A 22,302-nucleotide genomic window follows, 5' to 3' on the forward strand; every position below is an offset into this window, starting at 1 on the left:
GGAGGAGCAAAATTCAAATTAATTATATATAGCCCCCATATAAACCGATCCCCAGATTTGGCTTGCGTAGCCTCAAAGAGAAGCAAATTGCATCCGATCCGGCTGAAATTTGGTACATGATATTGGTATATGGTATCTAACAACCATGCAAAAATTGGTCCACATCGGTTCATAATTATTTATAGCCCCCATATAAACTGATCCCCAGATTTGGCTTGCGAAGTCTCCAAGAGAAGCAAATTTCATCCAATCCGGTTGTAATTTGGAACATGATGTTAGTATAAGATCTTTAACAACCGTGCCAGAAATGGTCCATATCGGTCCATAATTATACATAGCCCCCATATAAAACGTTCTCCAGATTTGACCTCCGGAGCCTCTTGGAGGAGCAAAATTCATCCGATCCGGTTCAAATTAGGAACGTGGTGTTAGTATATGTTCGCCAACAACCATACCAAAATTGGTCCAAGCACACAAAAATTAGTCCATATCGGTTCATAATCATGGTTGCCACTAGAGCCAAAAATAATCAACCAAAATTTTATTTCTATAGAAAATTTTGTCAAAATTTTATTTCTAGAGAAAATTTTGTTAAAATTTTATTCGGTTCATAATAAAATTTTCATCATTGTCAAAATTTTATTTCTATAGAAAATTTTGTTCAAATTTTATTCGGTTCATAATCATGGTTGCCACTCGAGCCAAAAATAATCTACCAAGATTTTATTTCTATAGAAAATTTTGTCAAAAGTTTATTTCTATAGAAAATTTTGTTAAAATTTTATTTCTGTAGAAATTTTTGTCAAAATTTTCTTTCTATAGAAAATTTTTTCAAAATTTTTATTTCTATTGAAAATTTTGTGAAAATTTTATTTCTATAGAAAATTTTGTTAAAATTTTATGTCTACTTTGTCAAACTGAATTATATACGTATTGGATCGATCTTTTTTTATTTAATATATACCACGTATGGACTTACATATAATTTAGAAGATGGTGTTAGGAGGTTTTAAGATACCTTGCCATCGGCAAGCGTTACCGCAACTTAAGTAATTCGATTCTGGATGGTAGTGTTTAGAAGAAGTTTCTACGCAATCCATGATGGAGGGTACATAAGCTTCGGCCTGGCCGAACTTACGGCCGTATATACTTGTTTTTTATTGTGGGTTTGTACTTCAATCATATTTGTTGTTTTGATCTCAGCTTTAAAACCATTGTGTTGATTAAACTACAAGAGTAGCTTAACCAACAGAGGAAAAGAATGTTTGTCAAATTTATTTGGGCAAAGCCCTATAGACTGCAAAATGGTTGGATGGACGCACGTTTCGGAATTACCACATTCCTCATCAGCATCCTCTACTTGCAGCAAAACTATCAACCAATTATCAGAATAAATTCAGGCAGTTCACTAAACCCATGGTGAACCACACTTGAACCTTCGGAAAAAAGGTTTATGATAGCCGGCTTATGCCGAAGTAAAAATATTAAAAAATTTCTAAAAATAACTTAAGGTTTTCTTCCTGGTTGGTTCACTGTTTTTTTTTCAGTATAGACCAGATTTTTTTTTTGACGGGAAACATGGAACATTTGTTGTTGTTTTCTCGTCAAACATAAACTTGACGAAATCAGATACATCATTTCTGTGAAAATAATATAGTTGCGACAAATATATTAGATTTTCCCGTCAAAAAAAAACATAATATTCCTTTTTTCAGTATATAACATTAGTGTCCTTTTTTTCTTCAGTGTACTATATGGAATTTTCTAAAAAATGAAGATGACCCTCAAAATAATGACTATAGCTTTTTTTTAACGCCAATCACAATATGTTCTCAAATGCACAATATGTTGCTGCAGCAGCACGTCATAAAAATTCAAGCAAAAAACAAAATCAAAACACTTATAGTTTTGAAATCGAAACTAATTGAAATCGAATTGAATGAAAAACAAAATGGAATAGAGCACCTTAAATCAAATATTAAGTTCATTATTAATTATGTACGCGATAAAAAACAAAACTACGAGGGACGACTATATGTCAGTCCATTGATCCAAACCAGTTTTACGTTGACACATGGACGGACAATGCACTAATAAAATGTCATGGTGTGCGTCTGTGTGCACTTCACATTTAACTTAATGGCTTAACTATAGAAAAACGACCCTAGACTATCAGAAATTAATAAACGTTCGAAATCGAAATTCGAATAAAAAGAAGAACGAAAATAAAATCGAAAATCATTACAAGCCAGAGTTAGTCATTCAAATTAATTGAGCTTGCTTTGAGTACTGGGGCTACAAAGCCTTGACCTTGACTTTACTTCGAACAACCGTACACAGCAATCATTTAACGCGGCAAAAAACACAAAAAACACACAAACAATACAAGTTAATGCCCAATGGAGGTTCTCATTTGAGCCAAGATGACTCGAAAAAAAAAATCATCAAGAGAGACAAAATAAAATAAAAAAAAAGAAAAACAATGAAGAACATGTTAAATTATGAAGGCTACAAATGTAGAACGATAAGTTGAGCTTTATGGTCAGACCAGTTCAAGACTGATGAGACTGCAATTTGGGTCACGATTAAACAAAGAATATGAAGAAGATCATGTGAAAAAAGTGTGGATGTTATATAAAGCCTTAGATAATAGCTAGGGGCATTGAACTATTATGCATAGTTGCATTATTATGAAGATCGCTATAATCGCCCACTTTTCACTTTCACCCCCCCTCCACAAAATCTAACATTGAAGCCATGGAAAACCAAGATTGTTGTTTTTTGGAAACTGCCATTAAAGATTCAGGAAATATTTCAATTTTAAATCTTTTTGGGACATGCTCTCAATTCTATTGATCGTTGAAGGTGAGAAGCACTCTTATGGAAATTTCAACTATTTAATTATTTTGTATTCAAATGACGTACAAATACATTCAGTTTTAGCTATACAATAACCTTTCCCACTATAAGAACATTAATGTGTTCCACATATTGTACTCACAAGAAATTGAATCCATACACAGAACAAAAAGTGAACTGTTTTATAGAAAGAATGAACTACGTTGTACGAAAATTGAACTAAATTGAACTCCACATTTTGAGATTTACATAAAAATTAAATGCCTTGGTGTACATTTTAACTCCAATTCACGAAATTACACCAAGTTGCAAAAAATTAACTACACAGAAAAAGAAAGAAACAGTGAACCCACCTGGAAGAAAAATTTCGTTTAATTTTAGAAAATTTTAATTATTTTTAGAAAATTTTAGTTAAACAGTATTACAAACGTTAACATTACGCTGATAACACAAAAATAAGTAAATTTTTTTCGACAAACTCAAGAAAATTTATTAGACATAATTAATTTTTTTCACTTGTTAAAGAAAATTTTGTAATTTGAAGGAAAAAATTGGAGTTAAAAATTGGAAGAATGTCTTTAGGGCCATACGAAGTTCAAGATGGGGGCATTTGTAGTGAAATGTACAAATTTAAAGAAATAATGAACTATTTTATGAGAAGCACGTATTTAGTAAATCTCTATGCTTCATTTGTGTATAATTTTATCCCGTTTTTTAGTTCATTTAACTAACGAACACAAAAAATTATTATAGTAAAGGAAACACTCTCCAAACATAATAATTCCATGAACTAAAATAAAGTTAAATTGGCTTTATTGACATAGAGGGTTCACTTTTTTTAAGTGTAAAATTAAGAAATATCATTGGAACCAAGTCATGACCAGAGAAGAAGCCGCCGAGTCGCGCCGCCGATTTCAGTTGCCGCCAACCATTTTTTGCCAGTCGATGCCGCCGCCGAATATGTCGACTCATCTCGACTCAAATTTAGCCGCCAAATAATCAAAAATATCGATTTAAATCAAAAAAATGTATTAATAATTGTCGTAATTTTTACCAAAATTTTGAGCCTTTCAATCTATTTCAAAGTGTTATATAATTTTGCAAAAATTTACCTCAGAAAATTTCAATAAAATGTAAATTTGATGGTAAAATTGGTTGTACAACTAATCGCATTACCATTCGAATAACTTCCAATTGATTTTATAAGGGATAATTGTCCGCCGCCGAAGAGCCATATTTATATCGGCTTATCCGTCAGGCCACCGCCGTCGGATGCAAAAATTTAGTGTCAGCCGCCGCCGACAAAAATGGGTCGGCTTCATTCTCTGGTCATGACCATTTTACCACAAAGTAGTTCATTCTATGGGAATCGTGCGAAAATTTTAGTTTCTAAAAAAACGAAATCTTCATTAAGCTGTGGAAAACATCGAAAAAATAATAAAGTTTAAGTACAAATTTTGTTTTTGCAATAAAAATAATTTAAACTCAGCGTTAGTTTTACTACGGACTTTGTTTTCAGTGTATATAAAATTTATTTACAATATGGTGTCTTCGGTAGTAGCATATACTATATGAAAAAGTCTGATTATATTTTAAAACAAGAATATAAGGCCGTAAGTTCGGCCAGACCGAATCTTATGTAGCCTCCACCATGGATTGCGTAGAAACTTCTACGAAAGACTGTCATCCACGATCGAATTACTTGGGTTATGGTATCTTAAATCTTCTTAAATTTTCTAAATTGTGAGTTAGTCCATACGTGGTATATATAAGACAAAAAAGTTATGTATAGGTCTACTACAAGTCTACAAATAATTACGAATCGACATGGACTTTTGCACGGTACGTAGAGAGCCAGAATTGAAATATGGGGGTCGCTTATATGGGGGCTATATAGAATTATGAACTTGATATGGACCAATTTTTGTGTGATTGGGGATCGATTTATCTGAGGGCCATATATAACTATAGACCGATATGCACCTAGTTAGGCATGGCTGTTAACGTCCATATACTAGCACAATGTACCAAATTTCAACTGACTCGGATGAAATTTGCTCCTCCAAGAGGCTGCAAAACCAAATCTCGGGATTGGTTTATATGGGGGTTATATATAATTATGGACTGATATGGACCACTTTTGGCATGGTTGTTAAATATCATATACTACCACCACGTACCAAATTTCAACCGGATGACTTTTGCTTCTCCAAAAGCCACCGGAGGTCACATCTGGGGATGAGTTTATATGGGGGCTATATATAATTATGGACTGATATGAACCAATTCCTGCATGGTTGTTGGATACCATATACTAACATCACGTACCAAATTTCAACCGAATCGGATGAATTTTGTCCTTCCAAGGGACTCAGGAGGTCAAATCTGGGGATCGGTTTATATGGGGCCTATGTATAATTATTGACCGCTTTCGACCAATTTTTGCATGGGTGTTTGACATCATATACAAACACCACGTACCAAATTTCAACTGAATCAAATGATTTTTGGTCTTCCAAGAGGCTCCGGAGGTCAAATCTGGTGATCGGTTTTTATGGGGGCTATATATACCCAGCAAACAAAGTGTCGCCAAAAAAGTAATGAAAATGTTCAATTTGGATCCTGAAGTGGTGCAAAATTGACGCAGAAGCGATGAATTTAACATGGGCTTGTCATAGGACGGAAGTCCTCCATTTCAACAGCCGTTGCACTGAATTTGCATCACTTCTTTAGGTTCGATCCGAATTCAATGTATTGGATGTGAATTAATAAATTTTGTGATATTTTGAAAAATAAATAATTTTTAAAATATTTTTATGAGTTTTAATGCATTCTTACGCTTGTGTGGACCGTTGGCATCAAATATTTTCAAAAATTCACAATTTTTTCAGATTGGATTTAGCATGTTTTTCGACAAAATGTTAATGAATTGTACCATTTTATGAATTCCTACTCTGTTTTTAGCCTATTTGAAACAAAAAAAGTTAAAATTACCCATTAAAAGTATGAAAAAACCAAGTTATAAAAACTTGAATTAAAAGAACTTCCTGGGCAGTTAAAATAAAGAACATCATTGGGAGTGCATCTTCTGGAAGTACTTTTAAAGTTGTGCCTGTGGAAGAACTTCCAAATTTTTTTGCTGGGTAATTATTGATCGATGTGGACCAATTTTTGCATGGTCATTAGAGACCATATACTAACACCTTCTCTTAGAGGCTCCGCAAGCCAAATCGGGGGATCGGTTTATATGGGGGCTATATGTAATTATGGACCGATGTAGACCAATTTTTGCATGGCTGTTATAGACCATATACTAACACCATGTACCAAATTCCAGCCGGATCGGATGAAATTTGCTTCTCTTAGAGCAATCGCAAGCCAAATTTGGGGGTCCGTTTATATGGGGGCTATACGTAAAAGTGGACCGATATGGCCCATTTGCAATACCATCCGACCTACATCAATAACAACTACTTGTGCCAAGTTTCAGGTCGATAGCTTGTTTCGTTCGGAAGTTAGCGTGATTTCAACAGACGGACGGACGGACATGCTCAGATCGACTCAGAATTTCACCACGACCCAGAATATATATACTTTATAGGGTCTTAGAGCAATATTTCGATGTAATACAAACGGAATGACAAAGTTAATATACCCCCTATGGTGGAGGGTATAAAAATTGGAAATCATTGCACGCAATTTGCAATGATGAGATGTTCTGGATAGAACACCAGTGGAACGATATTCTGGATAACTCATACAAATGTTGCCTCCAATACTAAAAGAAAACAGTCCTAGTGCTTTATTTCTTACCAAGAAATAGGGAGCCACTGTGGTGCAATGGTTAGCAAGCCCATAAAAATGTATGGACTCGGCTGTAAAAAGGAGGTCCCTTGTCATTGAGCTTAACATAGAATAAGTGAGGCTGAAATATCGGGCTGCCACTATACCTAACCTAACCTACCAAGAAATACTAGGGTTTTCGTAAACAATAGAGGTCTGCACAATTCCAGTTGTAAATGCAGAGTACACGTGTACTTGCTACATGAGTACATCTATTTGAAAGAGTCGCAAAACTATTGGTACACATTTTGATGAACACCAAAAGCCACGAGTAACTTCTTGTTGCTACTCTGATGTCTTCACTACCAACAAACACATATTCCTCTTTCTCTCTTATTGAAGTGTACTCAGAGTGATCACGTCGAGTATGTTGCGAGAACAAAACTTCATAGAGTACTCCATGTACCAAGTGCAGTTTCAGAAATACAAAAAAACAGTTAATCTCCATAATATACGTTTTGGTTTATTATAAATAACGGCAAACGTTAAGGTAAGTGTGTGACATACATAAATATATGAAATATGTGATATACATACATATCTATGATTAATAATAATGGAAAGTTTTGCTTCGCACATCACTGAGAAATACTTGTGGTACCACGTGAAGTAAAGAGAATCCATGTTGTACTTTTTCTCAAGTACTTACATTTTTATTGTTCCTTTTTTTCGGAACACATATTGTTTCGGATAAGTACTTGGTGGTATTTGACAAGCAAGTGTTCTCTTCACTTCACTACTTGCGCTCTGAGAGAAAGACAGTGTATGTACTATATTCGACAGCGAATTGCATACATGTAGTGAAAAGTTATTCGATGCAGACCTCTAGTAAACAATAACACTCAAAATATAAATGGAAATGACTTCATAGTATTTCGATTTGGCAGCGAATTGGTTAAAACATTCTCATATCTTTCCTTTCATGCCATAACACTTATTTTCAGTACACCCCATTAAATAAATTATAAATTTTTCAATGACATAAACATACATTTTTCCATGACAACATTTACTAATACTAAGAATTATACTTTCCGTCATACTATGAGTTGGTATGAAAATTAATCTCTTGTCTACTATGGATGCAGGCCACTAGTAACAGGAAACGATTCCTAAATTAAGATTTTTTTTAATGGAAATCTAGGGTTTTTCCATATAAATTAAAACTTTAAATGACCGACTCTGTGTTAAATGTATGTATGCACTATGGTTATATATACGCACATAAGTTTATACAATTTAACAACACTTCTCTATATATGGTTAAATGTATGGACAGCGGAATTCCACCTCGATATTCAAAGTTCAGTACTTAAGTTATAGTCGCCAATTGGTAAACGGGTCATATAATTTTAAATTATATCACATTAAAAAAAAACTCTACACAATTATTTATTTATAGCAATGATCGTACATATTGTTCGATTGGATATCAAGCCGGTGAGAACAGTAATTGTTATGTAAAATAAAATATATATATATACTAGCTTATTCTTCATTATTAAGTTCGTATTCCATGGTAGTCTACTTAAAGTAAAACTTTCGATTATTTTTAATCTTGAAGAAAATGCTCACACTTTTTGCATATACCTTTAAATGTTGTTTTGAAGTATAATTATCGATTAGTAGATTTTTTTTTAGCCTCCGTTAAAAATTGATTAGTTTATTATTAAAATTTGAGGATAAATTTAATGAACAAATATGTGATAGACGTTTTTGAAAATTTTAATTAAAACAACCATTTTGAAAGTGTCGATTTTTTAATAACAAAAAATCATTCGTCAAATGTCGATTTGGCGAATGGAATTTTGGTTTTCCAGATATTTACACAATATCAATTTACACAATATTAAGGTAAATTTCTTTAAAATAAAGAAATTTTAATGGGAAAAAGTTCATAATCTTTGTTTTAAAAATGATTTTTTTTAATTTCGAAAATAAAGCTTTCTTTCTTAAAACAAAGAAAAGCAATGTGGATTGAAAGAAATACGACTTACAAAAAAAAAAATTAATGTAAACTTTAAATCTAATTTTCTCATATAAATTAATCTGCACTCAAAAAAAAGTATACTTGGATCCAAAGATTTTGACGCGACTTCCTTAAAATAAAGACATTTTTAGCGACCTAAATCTAGGATCAATAAAATTAAAATACAGATCTCACGCTCAAAAAAAGTTTACTTGGATTCAAAGATTTTGACCTTCCCGTTAGGTTTTTGGTATTGATTCCGAGCCAAAGATGCAGCTTTTTTAAAATAAAGACATTTGTAGCGACCTAGCTGGCTTAAAATCTAGGACCAATCAAACGAAAATTAGGATACAGGTCTCATTTATGAAATGTTCATTCTCTTTTCGCGGTATATTAATAAAGCTATAAACAAATGTCAGCTTAGAAATCAAAATTATAACGGATACTTCAAAGTAAAACATTTTTTCTTAATTCCAAAAAAAACTTTAAACTAAAGATGCTAAATCCTCATAATAAGTATTAGCCTATATTTGAAACATTTTTATATTAAATCGCAAGCTTAAGACCCTAGCAGTCATAGCTTACAATTATATTTATAATTTTATTGTAAATGTAATTAATTGATAAATAAATAAATAAATTAAATCTAAATATTCCTTTATTTTAAGGAAAATTTTTCTTAGTTCTAAGATATACGACATTAACGGAGGGACGCAAGTTTTCAAAATTTATGTCCTAAATTAGATGAAGCAAAGATAATAAACTTTATTTTAATTAAAATTTCATTCTTTTAAAGAAATTTGTCCTTAATATTTATAAAATTTAGGTTGCGTAATCTTTAATATCACGTAAATATTTTTTTCATTGTGATAAACCGTCAACAAATTATTTTGTATATGGGCAATAATCTGGAAATTAACTCACATATTTAATTTAAATTTGCATCTGTGATTTAAACTTTTTTTTTGAATTTCGGAAAACATTTGTAGCTTTATTTGTTGAAATATCGGGAAAAGGAAATAAAATTTCGATATGTACCCTATTTTTAAATGTTATGTCTTTATTTTAAAGAAGCAGCATATTTGCTTTGGAATCAATATCAAAATAGCCACCGTAGTTAGCATGCTCACCTTGCATACCAAGGCCATGGGTTCAATCCCAGTTTCGAGAAAATAATCTTTTGGGAGGTTGATTATCCCCTCTTAGTAATGCTGGTGAAATTTCTGAATGTTTCTAAACTTCTCGAAATGGTTTCACCGCAATGTCGTTTGGACCCAGCTATAAAACAGCGGTCCCTTGTAATTTAGATAAACATGGAATCGGGTAGCACTGTGGTATCACAATGCACTGAACTGGTATATTGGTAGCCCGAAATATTGGGCTGGCACTATACCTTAGAGGTGTGCGCGTGAGTGAAATTTCACTCACGCACATTCACGAAGCCAAATATTTATTCACGCACGCTCACGCACGATAAGTGTCGTAGCCACTCACACTCACGTACATTCACGAATTGAAGAGAAGTACTCACGCACGAACTACTTTTACAGACTCACGCTCACGCACGATTCACAATAATTCACGTGACTCACGACATGTTCCAACCGGGAATGAGAAAAGCTTAGGTTAGGTTAGGTGGCAGCCCGATGTATCAGGCTTACGTAGACTATTCAGTCCATTGTAATACCACATTGGTGAACTTCTCTCTTATCACTAAGTGCTGCCCAATTCCATGTTAAGCTCAATGACAAGGGACCTGCTTTATCACTAAGTGCTGCCCAATTCCATGTTAAGCTCAATGACAAGGGACCTGCTTTTTTATAGCCGAGTCCGAACGGCGTTCCACATTGCAGTGAAACCACTTAGAGAAGCTTTGATACCCTCAGAAATGCCACCAGCATTACTGAAGTAGGATAATCTAACGCTGAAAAACTTTTTGGTTTTCGGTCGAAGCAGGAATCGAACCCACGACCTTGTGTATGCAAAGCGGGCATGCTAACAATTGCACCACGGTGGTTCCCAAAGGTAACAAAATTCATAAATAAAGTTCGACAGCTAAATCATTTCAGTTAACATACTAGTAAGAATTAAATCTTGATTTTTTTCGTGAGCGTGATTTTGCAGAAATTTTATTCACGCACATTCACGAACCGATTTTATTACTCACGCACGACATATTTTTTTAGTCCGATTCACGAATGTTCACGAGAGTTGCTTCAGGTTTTATTCACGAAACACGTGATTCACGCTTGAATCACGTGTGTCACGACAATTTCGTGTTACGCGCACACCTTTACTATACCTAACCTAACATAAACGAAGAATAATACGGAGGATTGGACATCATTATTAGTCCAATTGGACCAATTTTAATATTTTTAATGTCATATTTGAAGTTTAATATTACAACACAGAAAAAATATCTCCAAAATATTTCCAATTAAAAAGTTGATTGATATTGAATATTTTTTAATTAAAAAATTAAAAAAAAATAGTAAAAAAAATTAAAAATTTATTTCAAACAATCAATTTTTTAATCAAACTAAACACACGAAGTCAGTTAAGAAAGTAATTGAAAATAGTTACGTTTTTAATAAAAAAAATTTATTGAGTTTTGCAACCGACATCAATTGAATTTTTAATTGAATCAATTAAAAAATTAATTGAAATTTGTTAATGAAATCAATTTTTTAATCAAGAATTGTTTTAATGTCCAATTAAAACTGTGATTGAATTATTGTGATTGAAGACATATCAATTAAAAAATTAATTGAATTAATTAATTTCGTGATTGAATCAGATTTTTTTTGTGTACAATAAATTAAGTAAAATTTACTCAATTTAGAAACTTATGAAACCAATTCAAGTAAAATTCACTCATTTTAGAAATATATGAACTATTTTAACAAAAATTTTAACAAAAATCAATTGATTGTTCAGATCGTCCATTTCTGCCTTTTTATCCTCCGTGGTCGTCGTTTTCGGGGCACTTGGACATGGATCATGAAAACCCAAAAAGCTCAATACTAAGATTTATAGTATAACATAAATCTTAGAAAACGCGATTTTAGCACTAGGCTTAAGGAGAATAATCATCGTACACAGCACTCAAACTCTCGTTTCCCTATGCTATATCAATTCACAAATTTGCAGCAACAAATTCAAATTATAACATTTCTCCACTGTTATACTTATAGAATTTTTCATTTTTTTATAATTCCCTCCAAATGAAATTATTCACATCTAGAGATATTTTTTGAATCAAGTAGGTTTTTGAATTTCATTCTGAATTATTCTATCTTACAACGCAGAATTATTCTATCTTTTCCAAATTTGATTTTTTATTTTTGAAAGTATTTTGCACATATTACATATTATGTTTATTTTCATTAATTGTTCATAAATTGCTTATTTAAAACATTTGGAATAAACCAAATGCAAAATTTTATATTTTTAAGTACAATCTATAACCAAGTATTTTCCACAGAATGGAATGGATAATAATACATGCAAACAACTATGACGACAGTCACGATTTAGATACATCGTATATATCAACAAGTCAATAATATTGGACACTGATTCTCAAAGCTTTGCTTAAAACTTAGCTAGCTTCGTATTAGACTGTAAGTTAATTTCGAAAACAATTTTGGTTGGGCATTAATAGGCCGGAGGAACTGACAGGTAGACAAGTGGACGGATTATGAGTGTGCAATGCAAATAAATAAATTGTTAAACATTTAACACTAAACCAAAATAGAAACAAAAACAAGAAATACCCCCTGGTTCTTCTTACTTGCGAAATTCGTCATAAAACCACAACACGTAAAAATTAGCCATTGGTTTTCAGAACTTGTCGTTAAATAAACAATCGAATACCAATATAAATAGATAACTGGTGGTCTGAGCTATGATTTTTTACAATAAATATTTGTTTTTGTATCTTTTCAGATTCATTTAATATCGCTGTACAACACAATCGCTCACTCGTTCGCCTAGCCCAAAACATTTGAAAGATGGGAAATCCAAAATCGTTAACCTACGACAGCAACAACATGGCCGTGATTGATTTGGGATCTGCAATAATTCGCATGGAACCCGATGAGCCACCACAATGGGCTTTAGATATTGCCCGTAAGGAATTGAGAGAAACACCAGAAATAGCCAAAGATGCTATGGAAAAATTAAAGAAAATGATTGAAGGTAAATTCGAGCTTGATTGATCATTTTGGAAATTCTGTTATACTAACATTGTTCAAAATTTTTTTTCTATGTGTACACAGCTGAAACATATTTGAATTTACCCACAGATGAGTTTTATTTGAGAATGTTTTTGAGGCCTACACATTATTATCCTGAAAGTGCTCTAAATAGGGTAAGCATAAAAAAAATTAATATTAGCCACACAGGAAGAAAAGTGAACAGGAATCTGGGAAACGTGAACAACTTGAACTACAATATTGAACTATTTCCAAAACATATACTAGATTATCGATGATTTCTATTATTTTTCCGGAATATACACTGGAAAATAAGTCCAGTTGTTCTTGGCTTGCTGATAATAAATTCAGAACAGCTGCCAAAATAAATTTCCATAGGAAACTTTGAACTTTTAAGTTTAAATATCAACAGATTGAGTTTGTACGAGGGCAGTTCGGAAACTTCTTAGCCTAGCACAAAAAGCGCGGTAAAAACAGAAAAAAGTTAATTTTTTTGGAAACTTCCATCTCTGTTATGAACACAGGTTAAATTTTGTTTCGATCTAGCAACTCCTTCATATAGAAACAGGTGTTCAAAAAAGACGCATCCGCAATTTTTATACCCTCCACCATAGGATGGGGGTATATTAACTTTGTCATTCCGTTTGTAACACATCGAAATATTGCTCTAAGACCCCATAAAGTATATATATTCTGGGTCGTGGTGAAATTCTGAGTCGATCTGAGCATGTCCGTCCGTCTGTAGAAATCACGCAAACTTCCGAACGAAACAAGCTATCGGCTTGAAACTTGGCACAAGTAGTTGTTATTGATGTAGGTCGGATGGTATTGCAAATGGGCCATATCGGTCCACTTTTACGTATAGCCCCCATATAAACGGACCCCCAAATTTGGCTTGCGATTGCTTTAAGAGAAGCAAATTTCATCCGATCCGGCTGAAATTTGGTACATGGTGTTAGTATATGGTCTCTAACAATCATGGAAAAATTGGTCCATATCGGTCCACTTTTACGTATAGCCCCCATACAAACGGACCCCCATATTTGGGGGTCTGCTGAAATTTGGTACATGTGTTAGTATATGGTCTCTAACAACCATGCAGAAATTGGTCCATATCGGTCCATAATTACATATAGCCCCCATATAAACCGATCCCCAGATTTGACCTCCGGAGCCTCTTAGAGGAGCAAAAGTCATCCGATCCGATTGAAATTTGGTACGTGGTGTTAGTATATTGTCTCTAGCAACCATGCCAAAATTGGTCCACATCGGTCCATAATTATATATAGCCCCTATATAAGCCGATCCCCACATTTGACCTCCGGAGCCTCTTAGAGGAGCAAAATTCATTCGATCCGGTTTAAATTTGGTACGTGGTGTTATTATATGGTCTCTAACAACCATGCAAAATTGGTCCATATCGGTCCATAATTATATATAGCCCCCATATAAATCGATGCCCAGATTTGTCCTCCGGAGCCTCTTGGAGGAGCAAAATTCATCCGATCCGGTTGAAATTTGGAACATGGTGTTAGAATGTGGTCTCTAACAAACACGCAAGAATTGGTCCATATAGGTCCATAATTATATATAGCCCCCATATAAACCGTTCGCCAGATTTGATCTCTGAAGCCTCTTGGAGGAGCAAAATTCATCCGATCCGGTTGAAATTTGCAACGTGGTGTTAGTATAAGGCCGCTAATAACCATGCCAAAATTGGTCCGTATCGGTCTATAGTTATATATAGCCGATCCCCAATCACACAAACAGTGGTCCATATCGGTTCATAATCATGGTTGCCACTCGAGCCAAAAATAATCTACCAAAATTTTATTTTTATAGAAAATGTCAAAATTTTATTTCTATAAAACTTTTTGTTAAAATTTAATTTCTATATATAGCGTTACCGCAACCCAAGTAATTCGATTGTGGATGACAGAAGAAGTTTCTACTCAATCCATGGTGGAGGGTACATAAGCTTCGGCCTGGCCAAACTTACGGCCGTATATACTTGTTTCCTTTAGTTTCGAATACAATTTTTTCTGGGTGTATAGCTGAATATTCAACTATACCATAAAAATCGTTAGTACAAAATTCTGCTAAAGTAGAAAAAATCTGCCCAAAAAACAGTAGAATGTGCGGAAAATGGAGAGCAATTTTCTGATGTAGAAAACATTGTCTGTTTTCACTAAAACATGTTTTTCATTTGCTCTAGAAATTGAATTGTTTTTACAAATTGTTATTCGCTAGACCATTAATTACAAAAAATAACATTAAATACCGACTGCTGATTTTAGCTGACTTTTACGCAGAAAATGGTCACACAAATTTTTATTAGGTACAGCAATATATTACATATATATTAGGAAAATATCCAAAACCTAAATTTTCCTCAAATTAAGACATACCAACACCAGATGAAAAGAAAATATTTTTGGTTCATGAAAATATTTTAAAGTTTAAAACTTCCATACACTCAGAGAAGAAACTGCTGTTAATATCAAACACTGTCTGCTGTTTTGCAGCAAACAAAATACTGCTGTTTCAGCAGTTTTTGCTTAAACAAAGTCAGTAAAGTCAGTTTTTTGAAAATTTCTACTGATCCGAAAATTAAAAATTAACTCAGGTCTATCGGATAATAGATTTGTTGGTGATGTTTGGACATACATCAATAGTCGAATGAACCTCTAAAAAACATCAAACATTAAAAAAACAATTAGTAGTTTTTGATTATAGTCCATACCCATAGTTGCACCAACTTTTTGGACAATATGTGAAATTCGACAGTTAAGCAAATTCTTTTATATGCCACTTTGGTATATAACTCTTCTCACATATTTCCAGAAATATCACTATAAAAGGAAACATAAAAAAGGCGATTTATTTTTTTGTTAAAATAAATCGCCTTTTTTATGTTTTTATGTTCGAATAAGAGTTGATATTTTTGTAGTCAAAGAAAAATTAATTTTTGATATAAATGATCGGATGTTTTCGTCGTAATAAAGTATAAAGTATGCAGTTAACAATGAAAAGCAATATCATCCAAATCCATTTCATGTAAATTTGTCGGCTGCTACATGCGACTGCTTTCCTTTTTTCAGCAAAGAAAAACTGCTGTTTTAGCAAACATTTTTGATGCTATGGATAAAAAATTTATTTGGGTGTATATATAAAAGTATATATTATTTTATGGGTGTAACCATATTAGATTTACTTTCCTTGAATTTGCAACATATGCCTTCACACTTATGTTCTATCTTTCAGATCACGCATTTCTACCACATGCTCCTTAAGTATGGCGAGGCTTGCCGTGATATAATACCTGCCAAGGTTCAACATGTCTTCAATGCAGAATTATTGAAACTTCTGCCAAACAGAGATCAACACGGTCGCAGAATTCTTGTTTTGGATGTTGGAAGTAAGCGCTCCACAATATCCACCATTCATTTCAACTTTTATTAATGTCTGAATTTCTTCATACAGAAAGATGGAAACCTTCGGATGTATCTTTGCTCGATTTATTTAGAGGTATTCAACTGGCTGTCTTGGGTGCTATGGTTGAACCTATGTCACAAATTTGTGGTGCCGTTGTGATTATTGATGTGGAGGGATTACCAATGGGTCATATTATGCAATTCACTCCTCATTTCGCCGCTATGTTATTAGATTATATACAGGTTAGTGATGCTTCGTATTTATACAAAGAAAAATTAATAAAATAAAATTATATTACAGGAATGCATATGCGTCCGTTTGAAAGCTGTTCACATTGTTAATAATTCGTATATTTTCAATGTCTTATTTAACATTTTCAAGCCTTTTATTAGAGAAAAACTTAGAAAGAGAGTAAGATAACTCGTCATAGATTTTGTTTTTGGGTCAATTACTAATTATATTTACCTTTCTAGATTCACTTCCATGGCAAAGATATGAATTCTCTAACAAAGCACATTGATGCTGCCGTTTTACCTGCAAAATATGGAGGATCTGCTACTTGGGAATTGCCTCCCGGTAAACTATTGGGAGAATTTTTCTTGTCTTATACCCCAGATTTTGAAAGTACGTATTGGAGATACTACATAGAGTTTTTAATAATCGTCAATTGTTTCTTTCATATTTTAGAGGCCGCCAGCTATGGATTCAAAGAGGGCTATAAAATGAAGAAATAAAACTCTACTCCCCCCGTATCCCCTGTAATCCTCTGTAGAGGAGTTTTCCATTAAATTTAAGATTTGAAAACTCTTTATTATTATTATAATTATTATTAGTTATAGTTTAGTTAATAATTAATCTTGTGATATTATTCGCAGTAATTTTTTTGTATGTATCGCTCATACGTAAATTTTTTTGTAATCTTAATATTTTGCTTGGACAAAATAAGGTTGATATTCGAATTGCATGTTACATTCCTTCGTAGATTAGAATAAATAAAATATGTAATATAACAATGATGGTTGATTGTAAATTTAAATAAGAATTTTCTTCGTGTTATCCATAAGGTATTAACAAAATGGCATTTCTGAAACAAAATTTCTTATGAAATTATTCTTCAAACGTTACTTTTAAAATTACGGGCCAGTTCGCCAACAATGTCATATTATCAGGGCTTCATGGTAATAGTTAAACAATATTCTGTAAACTTTATGATAAATTGCAATTCAATTATATTAACTTATGGTTAATTTCGGTGCAATCGGAAGTTAAAAATTTTGACATTTAGAGAATAAATAGGTTGTGTTTGTAGAACTGACACCAAATCTCTTATTTTTATCAAGGAAGAAGGATAAAACGTTTGAATTCAAATAGAATCTCAGAAGAATATTGTAAATGGGTCAATGTTTTGCATTGTCCAGCTAGCTATTTATGCAGTGGAATCGGTTTCAAAACTTTTTTTGTCGATTTAACTAAATGGATTGACCAAGATCTCATATTAAAATGTCTCTCATGAATAATTCCCAGTAATCTGTTTACTTTTAAAATTTGAATTGTTCATGACTGACCGTTAAAAAATGTCCGATGATATGGTAACAATGAAAGCAAAGCTACTCGAAAACCGCGCCATCTGTTGGTTAACTTCTCTATATTTCTAGACCTAAACATACGCGCAGTCGAAAGACGTTGCCGTATTTATTACTCGTGATAATGGGACTCATGATACAACAATTCAGGCAGTGGCAATTATTACAAAATCGAAGTACACAAAACTGCCAGATCATTTTTGGTTAGCTTTTTGGTGAAATAATGCTATGTGCATATAGAATTTCTTTTGCAAACCATTTCAACCGTTCAAAAATATAAAAGCAAAGTGACCCTGAAAACAAAGTCTCGCGTTTTGGTTTCTTTTTTAGCACGGCATACAAAATATTATGCGCATAGAAAAAACGGAAATTATTAGAAGAATAGATTCGAGCAGTGAAAGCTAACGATAGTATTTATTATGATGGTACCTTCAACTATTGTTAGATTTCACTGCGAGAATTTATTCTTCTAATAGAAATGACCTCCGGCATTTTAAAATTCGATGGTATCCCCATCGTTACCGTATACTCTTAAGGTTTGTACTATGTTCAGTTTTTTCACCACAACACTAAATTAAAAGTACAGAAATATATATGAAGACGATTATATTTTTTATCACGTCTTGCCAAATAATTTATGGAAACGATCCAAGGAATTGATTGCGGACTGTTTTATATTCCTAATTAATTAATTTAAAAAAGTAACCGTGAAAATAAGCTGGGTTTCAGCTTGAAAACTGAACATAGTACTCAGCTTCAAGTGACACTATAACAGTAGTCAAATGAGATGGGAAATGTACAAGAAGCAAATTGAAAGTATTTTGCTAGCACTATTGTAAGAGAAACCATTTTGGTATTTTGTGAAACGCCAAGGGTAAATAGTTTCTTATAAATTATTTGAAAGAATTCAACATGGAATAAAGTGATATTTTTTCAAATATCTTTCCAATCATACTGCCTCCATTAGAAATATAATACTCTGGCTGCCAGACGCTCTGCATCACTATTAAAACGAATATAGCTGCATTTTTTACTGAAAGGGATATCCCAAGTCATCTGTAGTATTTGCATATTTTAAATGAATAAAGATGTAATAAATGTACATATTTAGAAGCAATGTGTTTTATGAATTTGAAAAGTTTGGATAGGTTTAATCGGTTCACAATAGAGGCAGAATAAAGATTCTGTTACAACCCCTTAATTTAGTAAGTTGGAGTTGTTGATGTTGGTTATGTATACGACTGTTTTCAACGTGTTGGGGGATTCCAAGTGCCGTCAAATTAAAAGCAAATGTTGGCAGGAGGATTAAGATTAATAGAAGTATATATCTAAAAGAAATATTTTAATCAAATTTTATATTTTTATATCAAATGACTTTATTGGGTACGCTTAACTGTATAGTAAAAATATTATAAAACCCATTACATACGATATGGTCGCACTGAGTAAATATTTGATAGTAATCAAAAAATAATTCGTCACCACAGTCAAGCCAGCAAATATTTTAGCTAATATAGCCAAAGACTTTGTAATTATAACAAGATGTCCAAATTAAAGATTATAGATTTGAGGAAGATGGGAGATTGGCTTGTGTCATACCAAATGTTGCATTTACCAGATAAGTTTAATATATGTTTGTAATCTTTTCGTTGTTTTTAGTTTTTATTTTTTTTAATGAAAAATGTAATTTTCTTAATGAAACAATGTTAGATTTTAGGCAACAACAAAAAAATTACATTTTCCCCTTTATGGAAATTTATTTCGTGCTCTTAATTTCTTTTTATTTGCTTTTTAATGATATGTCAATACTTGTCGTGTACGCGTTTGGTTCGAGTATTAAACTATTGTGGTAAATGGTTTGATGTGCTCACCCTGCCAACATTTTTTGAATTTGGGGGCGCTTCTGAGAATCCCCAGTACGTCGAAAACAATCATATACGATATCAAAAACTCGTCGGAAAAGCGCCGTCACTATTGAGAAGTTGTACCACGCCAAGTTACTACAAAAAGGTTTCGCATGAGTGCAATTATTAGGTGCCTTTATAGATCAATTTAGAACGACGCCAATAAGAGACCCTCCAAACAATCAGAAAAAGCACATTTTAAGATAGTGGTAAAAGAATCATTGTGGTCGAGTAAAACACGTTTGTTTAGATATTTATTAATTTGATTAATCATTTACAAATTCTTAAAAATATAACATTTATACAACTATCACATCACATTTAACATAATTTTTTGCATTAATGATGATGTAGAGTTACAAGTAGCGAGTTACATGTTGCAGCGTCTATCAGCCAGTGTTTTTATTCGATGGAGGCAGCGTGTCTGTAAAATATTTGAAAAACAATCACTTTATTCCATTTGGAAAATCAAAAATTGTTCACCAATATACCTTTCACAATTTTAAGCGTAAAATCTATGTTTTCAGAACTTTATTTTCGTTTTTATTTAAATAAAATATAACAAGCTGGTTGCACTTGGCGTTTCACAAAAAATAAAATGGCTTTTGTAAAAGTAGTGATGGTAAAATACATGTATGAAGTACATTTTGTACTTTATGATATGCTGCCCCCCATCACAGTAGGATGGTTGTAGTGACATTTACGAGTCTGTGGTAGCGATGAAGATGAAATGGAACTTTGAAATGCTGGCAGGGCAGTAGCCAATCTCCCATCTTCCTCTTCTATAATCTTTGGTCCAAATTTTGCTTGTTGGCAGGTTTCTTTGCAACATTTTCTCCAATTTCTCTTTAAAATTGTCAGTCTGTTTCTGTATGTCGATCGGAAACAAACAGCTGAATTTATAACCAAAAATCGGCTGTTTTTATGCATTTCAGGCGATCGACAGAGCTCGTTCGACATACAGAAACAGGCTGTGTATTCGTAGCAATCATGTGTGTAAATAGCTGTGTTCGGGGAACCAAAAATGTATAATAATTTGTGACTCTACAATTTTTCGTTTAGACAAAAATACGAACAAAAAGAGATAAAAAAACAACAATTGACAAATAAAGAAGTTAAAAGAGGGAAACATTTTGAATTGTCCGCTACTACGGGCGTGTTTCCAAAATTAAAACAGTCAAGTAAAAATTCCTATTTTCTCAGAAAAGCTTTACAAAACTTAACGCAAAAAGAACACCAGGGAACGTAATAGACATCTCTTAATGATTTAATGACTTAAGGTGGGTATTAAGTTCCAGTTTAGCCGTTAAAATTGATATTTTTATCATCATGTAATTATAAATAAACCATATTAGTCATTATGTCTTGTATGGCAATGCAATTTGTAAAGATACAGTACCAATAAAGACACAACAAAATAAAAGTAAACACAATTTTCTTGAAGTAATTTCTTTTGGAATAAATGTTGAATTAAAAGAGTGCAGAAACAGGCCTCATATTAATCAAATTGAAAATTCTTCTTTGGAAAAAAAGAGGAAGCATACCCTGCCAGCATTTCAAAGTTCCATTTCATCTTCATCGCTACCACAGACTCGTAAATGTCACTACAACCATCCTACTGTGATGGGGGGCAGCATATCATAAAGTACAAAATGTACTTCATACATGTATTTTGCCATCACTACTTGTACAAAAGCCATTTTATTTTTTGTGAAACGCCAAGCGCAACCAGCTTGTTATATTTTATTTAAATAAAAACGAAAATAAAGTTCTGAAAACATAGATTTTACGCTTAAAATTGTGAAAGGTATATTGGTGAACAATTTTTGATTTTCCAAATGGAATAAAGTGATTGTTTTTCAAATATTTTACAGACACGCTGCCTCCATCGAATAAAAACACTGGCTGATAGACGCTGTAACATGTAACTCGCTACTTGTAACTCTACATCATCATTAATGCAAAAAATTATGTTAAATGTGATGTGATAGTGGTATAAATGTTATATTTTTAAGAATTTGTAAATGATTAATCAAATTAATAAATATCTAAACAAACGTGTTTTACTCGACCACAATGATTCTTTTACCACTATCTTAAAATGTGCTTTTTCTGATTGTTTGGAGGGTCTCTTATTGGCGTCGTTCTAAATTGATCTATAAAGGCACCTAATAATTGCACTCATGCGAAACCTTTTTGTAGTAACTTGGCGTGGTACAACTTCTCAATAGTGACGGCGCTTTTCCGACGAGTTTTTGATATCGTATATGATTGTTTTCGACGTACTGGGGATTCTCAGAAGCGCCCCCAAATTCAAAAAATGTTGGCAGGGTATAGACATCTTGTTAATTCAGATAATCTTTGGATATAGCATACAAGTGTTTTCCAAAACGGTATTCAATAATATCGAAGATGCTCTCTAAGAATATATTTCTACCAAAGGACGGCACTAGGGTCAGTTTTCGTTTATTTTGCACATTTATTTTAAT

The 22,302-nt window shown here is 32.8% G+C and overlaps 1 protein-coding gene and 2 long non-coding RNA genes across 3 annotated transcripts in view; 2 read left to right on the plus strand and 1 right to left on the minus strand.

Moving 5' to 3' along the window:
• Positions 1-17,339, plus strand: part of LOC142227318 (alpha-tocopherol transfer protein-like) — a 31,744-nt gene extending 14,405 nt beyond the window's left edge. Inside the window, exons 2-8 of the mRNA XM_075297784.1 lie at positions 12,623-12,874; positions 12,955-13,046; positions 16,156-16,309; positions 16,375-16,568; positions 16,627-16,737; positions 16,800-16,950; positions 17,014-17,339. Coding sequence (XP_075153899.1) covers positions 12,688-12,874; positions 12,955-13,046; positions 16,156-16,309; positions 16,375-16,568; positions 16,627-16,737; positions 16,800-16,950; positions 17,014-17,060 — 936 coding nt within the window. The 5' untranslated portion in view covers positions 12,623-12,687 and the 3' untranslated portion in view covers positions 17,061-17,339. The remainder of the gene's footprint in view (positions 1-12,622; positions 12,875-12,954; positions 13,047-16,155; positions 16,310-16,374; positions 16,569-16,626; positions 16,738-16,799; positions 16,951-17,013) is intronic.
• A 2,670-nt stretch (positions 17,340-20,009) lies between these two features.
• Positions 20,010-20,666, minus strand: LOC142225366 (uncharacterized). Its single transcript, XR_012719243.1, has 2 exons — positions 20,305-20,666; positions 20,010-20,237 (listed from the first exon to the last, which is right to left on the minus strand). It is a non-coding gene; the product is annotated as an uncharacterized LOC142225366 (long non-coding RNA).
• Positions 20,667-21,512: 846 nt separating this feature from the next.
• Positions 21,513-21,890, plus strand: LOC142225367 (uncharacterized). The gene is made up of 2 exons (XR_012719244.1): positions 21,513-21,620; positions 21,688-21,890. It is a non-coding gene; the product is annotated as an uncharacterized LOC142225367 (long non-coding RNA).
• Positions 21,891-22,302: the final 412 nt, after the last annotated feature.

Source organism: Haematobia irritans, chromosome 2, assembly GCF_050003625.1.
Source record: "Haematobia irritans isolate KBUSLIRL chromosome 2, ASM5000362v1, whole genome shotgun sequence".
NCBI lineage: Eukaryota > Metazoa > Arthropoda > Insecta > Diptera > Muscidae > Haematobia > Haematobia irritans.